Genomic DNA, 6,629 nt, shown 5'->3' with positions numbered 1-6,629 from the left:
TCTAATCTTGAACGTATAATATTATGGTAATTACAACTCCAATTAAATTATTCAAAACAAAAATCACACTATGTTTATTAACCAAATAAAACATTATATAAAACCTGCTACCCATCTCTAACCTAATTCATTAAAGCCTCTGAACAGTTATTACTCTAACTTTTAGTGAACAATTTTAATATAAATGTTGCCCAAGATTATTAAAATCTAGAAAAATGTACTGGAACGAGTTAAATCCTCAGAAACGCAATATTTTGTTTAAGTTTGACGATTCAGACATTAAAAAAGACAAAGACAGAATACTGATAAAACTTAAGACAAATGTATTCAATTTCGTTAATTTGTTTTTTTCATCTTCCAACATACACGGTCTGAATCACTTAACTGACAAAAGGAGACATTATATCGAAAAGTATGTGTTCTCTACATTATTTATACATGTAATATTTTTGTATGTATTTACCTATAATCAATTATGCAATTATTTTCTAAAATATTTTGTTTTAAAATTTCGGAATTATTATCATTTCCTATTTACTTGTAATAATTATTTCACATTGGCACAAAACCTGGTCTTAGTATAAAATAGGTATTGACCTATGTTTTTATAGCTAAATTATTTTATCCTGATAGTATCGTATGCAATATTTTAATTTATCATTAAAGTCGAAATTTGATATTAAAATTAATTACAGATGAGTTAATCATCAAAAGCTTAGCGCGTGTACACGTAAAATGTTGAAAACTATCAATTAATTTATTATTCTAAAAACTTTTCACCGTACAAAATTATAAAATACAGCTTATAATATTTGATATGTAAGCTCGAGATTAATATATAGAATTAAATTAAAAAATAATTATTATGTAGAAAATCCTAATGAGTATCTATAATAGCTATATTTTAGTATTAAATAGTTGTAGTAGTAGTAGTAGGTAATGACCAGTTGATAAGGGAAGGGGAGGCTTAGTCGCAATCCAACACAAACAAATAATAATTAAAATTAACCGGGAAGGGGAGAAACCACCATCACTCAAACTAATGAATAATATATGTTAACTGATGTATAAATTACCAAGATTTCAAACGTATCAAAATATATTTTTTATAATCAGGATTATTAATTTTTGACTTAGATTTGTATAATTCATAAGAATCATTTTGACTTTATTTTAATAATAATAAAATTGAAAAATAATATAAGCATTACTTGAATGTGTTTTTTTAAATATTTTATAATATCCTATGTATACAAATATTATACAATAAATATTTATTTTATTTCAATAATAATTATTTGATTACTTAATTATTTTTTTATTTAAAAATTCATTGTCAATTATCAAAAACTTTGCATGTTTCCTTATCAAGATAAGGAGTTACCAAAATATAAAAACTAAAATTTGTGGTAGTGAAATAGGGAAAAATATACTATTGTACTGATGGTAAACGAAAAGATCGATTTTAGTGAATAAGTGGATCTCCAAATATTGTCATATAACCACAGATGTACACAGTAATGTATACACAGTGTATACATTAAATATATATGTAACATAAATCACTAACCACTAAAAATTTATTTGACAGATTAATTTGGGTCATTGCAATATGTTTGAGTATCTATGGTTCAGCAATACTAGGTTCGTCCACTTGGAATCGTTATCAAGAAAATCCAACTGTGATATCTATGGATAGAGAATACAAGGAATGGGCTACCGCACTTCCAGCAATCACTTTATGTCCTATGAACAAGATTGATGACCAACTATTTAATGGATTCATACAGAAAAAGTAAAAAGTTTGGTTAAAAAATATGAATCGTGTACTAAAGTCAAATTTCGTTAAAGAGTAAAATTAATATAATTTAAAATGCGATTTGTTCTAAAAGAAAATGTTTAATTAGTGTACTCTTATTTTATTTTTTAGGTACCTTTCTATGATTATTAAATAATATTAAATTATTTAAACATAAGCTATTAAGAATTGAAACAACTTATACACAGTTTTTTATAAAGATATTTAAACCAAGTAATCAAACTAATTGGGTAATAAAAAATATTGTATTGTTGTAACAATTGCAATATAACCAATGAATTTAAAAAAAAATGTCAAAACTGAAGAATTGGTACTTTTCCACTATCATATTAACCTAAGAATCAGAGATGATTTTGTTTTAAATAATATCCATCAACACTGATAAGATGATAAAATACAAATCAAATTTCTGCAATATAATGTGTAGTTATATATACAAAATAATAAATGTATTAATTTATGATTATTAAAAACAAATAAACAAATTTTCGTCTTCAAATTAAATTAAATTAATTTTCATCAGCATATTACCTAAATAATAACAATTTACAGCAAATAATAATTAATTCAATTACCTATGATATTTTTATTTAATTATCACAGTGAAATACTTAAATTATACCTTTTTGTTTTTTCTAAATATTTTCAAACCATTTGTATTAAATATAAATAATAAACTCATTAGATATATACTTTTCTAGATTTTCAAACTACACTGACGAGGAGAAAGAAGAGTTATGGACGTTTTTGATGTTGTTGGCGAACGCCACTTACGGTACGTTTAATGAAGTGCCTGTGTACAATCGGATATCGCCGAATGACTACTTGAATTACGTTTTATTGCTGAGTAGTAAATTATCGTACACAATTGGTAATAGTCACGTGGACATATTTTCATCGAACGAATTGGTGCCCAGTGTCACCGAGTTGGGCTTGTGTTATTCGTACAACGGATACATTGCGCCATACAACGATTACAAGTATATAAATGAAATAGGTTTCCAAAAATGCAAGAGAATAATATTATAACAAAACTCACAAATTATGAGAAACATATAAATTCTTTTGCAGATATTGGATAAAACGCAACATCAGTGAATTCCCGAAAATAGACATTATTTCGGGTACCCCGCTGGATGGTGACGTTTTCGTTCAGATAACGTCCATGAATTTCAGTTATATGGTAAGTAATGTGATTTTTTTTATTTTTCCCTGCCAAGATAATTCTATAATAGTATATCAATATTAGACAGATACTCGTATTGATATATTCGTGTGTTAGGGATTTGTGCACTCTCCTTACGAAGTGCCTGACGTGGCATGCCGCATTTTCCCGTCACAGCAGAATTTTTACAAAATTTTGGAAGTAGCTGCGTTGAGTATATATAGTGCACCGGAAATCAAATATCTCTCGCCCAGGCAGAGAGGCTGCCGGTTTTTGGATGAGAGTGATTTGGAAATTAGTCCGGAGATGTATACCTACAATATGTGTCGGAACCAATGTCGAATGGACCAAGCGAGAAAACTATGCGGATGTGTTCCTTACTTTTACAGGCCGCTGAGTAAGTGAATTGCAATCTTTATTTGTTCCGTGAAAAGTATTAAGTATATACATTTTTAATACATAGTCACTTAGAAACAATCACATAAAACATTGTTAGTGAGTTTTTAACAAAACTTGTAGTAGAGTAAGGGTGAATTAATATTCTATGACTACCATTATAGCTTTCTCTAATCCTCTACTACAATAACAAAATACAATGATAACTTTTACGTACTTTCAATAATTTACTTAGTCTAAATATAATTAAATACATAAATTTGTTGATTAAATTATATCATTATTACGTTATACATCTAATTAACATATTTTTGCGCATACAATATACATAATAGCTATATTTTATGAATTTTATTATCGCAGCACGCAGGCAACATAAATATAAAACGCTTAAGAATAGGTGGTAAACGCAATATTTACTATAAATAAATTTAAATGTAGGTGTATTAAAATTTAAAATTAATAAAAGACATAATTTGGTTTGGATAAAATATAAAAAGAGCCCAATTACCCAAAATTTGTTCCACAATTAGTCTAAAATATACAATAATTTTTACATTCAATTTTAGAAAAATATAAAATATGTGATGTCAAAGGGATGTATTGTTTGGACCAACATAAAGGTAAATTAAATTGGTTTACGTATTAGTTTACAACAAAAGTATAAAAATATTTATTATTGAATTTTTTCAGAATTTCTTATTAAACTTCGGAATACAACAGGTGTTGATAAAAAAGTTAACTGTGGCTGTTACCCGCCTTGTAATGATGTTAATTATATTGTAGAAAGAGATAACACAATTCAATGGTAATTTAACTTACGTCACTTATAAAAAATAATAAACAAATAAAAGCCCATGTCTCATTTCAATGTCCTCGTATAACTGAAGTAGGTACTGTCTCCAGTCTGATGTCTGTCCTCACATAAAATTCGAGAACATCATTTTGGTTTACTGTTTGACATTTGACATAATCTGTGCGGGCCGGGAACGTCCTCCAATAATAGAACCGGCGCCCAGTCACCTATATTTAATTCGTATGCTACACACACCGGCCGACTTATGTGCATGTGTGTATATGTGTATAGCACTCAACAGGAAGTGGACAGGTTTGCCGAGCAAATCCTGTGAGTGCTAGTGTGTAAGTGGCGTGTGTATGTGTGTATATGTGTTTGTGTATATACTTAAATCTAGGATGAATAGGTAACTCTATAATAAATAATGGTAACTCAAGTGTAAATATGATATTAAATATGATATAATAATAATATAGAAAATAAGATACGGCCCTTTTGGCCCAACAAGTAAAAATGTAATAAGAAAGAGAGCTATTAGAGCCACAACAAAAATATAATATAATAATATAAAATAGCTATTAGAGCCACAACATAAATATAATAATAAAAATATAGATATAAAAATTATATAAACAGCTATTAGAGCTACAATATAGATAATAATATTTAGCCCTTTTGGCCTAATCGCATAAAAATGTAAATAAATAATAAAAAAATAATGATAAAAACTTACAAGTTGTCGGCACACTGCTGGCCAGCTGCTAACTAGCTATATAAATAATAATCACGCACACAATACGAAAGAACATAGTATAAAAATAATGGAAAATATTCAACTAAATACAAAAAGTGGCGATTTGCGCACACAACATATGTATAAAAAATATCATATATAGGTAACAATAAATAAATAATAGAAACGGCGATTCGCGCACGCAAAGAATATAATAAATTAGTGGCGATTCAAGCACACGATAAAATAATACATAAAAATAACACCAGTTTTCTTAAAGGAAAGAATACTTTATATAAAAATTGCGGATGTTATGATTTTCGCTCGACGACGTACAGTAAAAAAAAAAAATATACGGCGGCTGTGTTAACCTGCACGGTATGCAACGGCGAGCCGGCGGCGACAGACAACACACCGATACGTATTTTGCATAATATTATATAATTCACAGATAACAATTAAATATAAAAATAAATAGTATTATAAATACGGTGATATACTGATATTTGGTTGATGTGTGAGAGTGTGTGAGCCGGTCGGTGGCGGCAACATATATAATAATAATAATGTTGTGGCATTTCGGGCCGCAACATAATCCTCACCTAAATCTACCATCTCAAAAATAAAACTATTACCTACTTAACGTATATATTATTATTTCTCTGTAAAACTACCACTCATGTTCAGGAGATTAACAATAGAAACTCTTGCTGAATTTTTTTTCACCACCTCACATCAAATTTTCATTTCAAAAAAAAAAAAAGTGTAGTACAAATATGAATTGTTATTTTTTTTTGGAAATAATTGGAATATCACTGCTTACGATTTCATCTATTAAACAAATTTTTTTTATTATAAACTAAAGCGTAATTGTATTTTTTTTTTCAGGTATTTTGGAACTGATTTAAAATGGGGACTTATAAAATATCCTCGTATGCGTTTGAAGAGAAATGTGCTTTTTGGTTTCACTGATGTTTTAGGTAAGAAATCGGTAAAAAGAAAAAAAAACATATTAAATATTTTATATTTATAATAACTATGCAATAATAACATACTTTACTAGTATATACTTACATTTTTTAGTTTCGATTGGAGGTACTGCAGGTCTATTTTTTGGATGTTCGGTATTAAGTTTCTTGGAGATAATTTATTTTTTCACATTTCGTCTGGCATTTATGTTCTTGCACAAGAAATAAGAAACATTAAATTATTATTATTATTATTATTATGCTATTAATTCTATTAATCGTATTGTTTTAATTTAGCTACTTGTCTTTATTATTGGTAAATATGAAACTTATAAGTAGATCAGTAAATTTAAGCTTATATTATATTCGTTTTTTCTTAGAATAGTAACCAACATAAAATGAACCAATTGAAAATTGCGGATATCAAAAATGTCCTCTTTAAAATAATCTGTGACATTTTTTTTTTATTTACATAGCAGGCATAAAATCAAAATTGAATTATAACTTATCATTATAATAAACACAATAAACATTAATACATTTTTACAAATATTGACAACTGAATTTTTATATTTTCAAAATATATATTTTGTTATAGAATTTACTGTCAATTTTCAATAATAGTTATGCAAAACAATTTACATTATTCTAAGTATAATAAGATTGATATAATTTAATTACAGGTATACCAATAAATTATTATATAAAAAAAGAAGAAAGATTCAAATTATATGCAAACTTAACAATTTAAT

At 27.1% G+C, this 6,629-nt stretch overlaps 1 protein-coding gene across 1 annotated transcript; it reads left to right on the top strand.

The window, feature by feature from the left end:
• The first annotated feature begins 210 nt into the window (after positions 1-210).
• On the top strand, positions 211-6,105 carry LOC112600359 (pickpocket protein 11-like). Its single transcript, XM_025347550.1, has 9 exons — positions 211-412; positions 1,592-1,795; positions 2,521-2,799; positions 2,891-3,002; positions 3,102-3,381; positions 3,950-4,003; positions 4,074-4,188; positions 5,798-5,889; positions 5,993-6,105. The coding sequence occupies exons 1-9, from the start codon at positions 216-218 to the stop codon at positions 6,103-6,105; spliced, it is 1,446 nt and encodes a 481-aa protein (XP_025203335.1). The 5' UTR covers positions 211-215.
• Positions 6,106-6,629: the final 524 nt, after the last annotated feature.

This window comes from Melanaphis sacchari, unplaced genomic scaffold (assembly GCF_002803265.2).
Source record: "Melanaphis sacchari strain LSU unplaced genomic scaffold, SCAv2.0 Contig646_pilon_pilon, whole genome shotgun sequence".
Classification (NCBI taxonomy): domain Eukaryota; kingdom Metazoa; phylum Arthropoda; class Insecta; order Hemiptera; family Aphididae; genus Melanaphis; species Melanaphis sacchari.
This window is presented reverse-complemented; position numbering and strand designations above follow the sequence as displayed.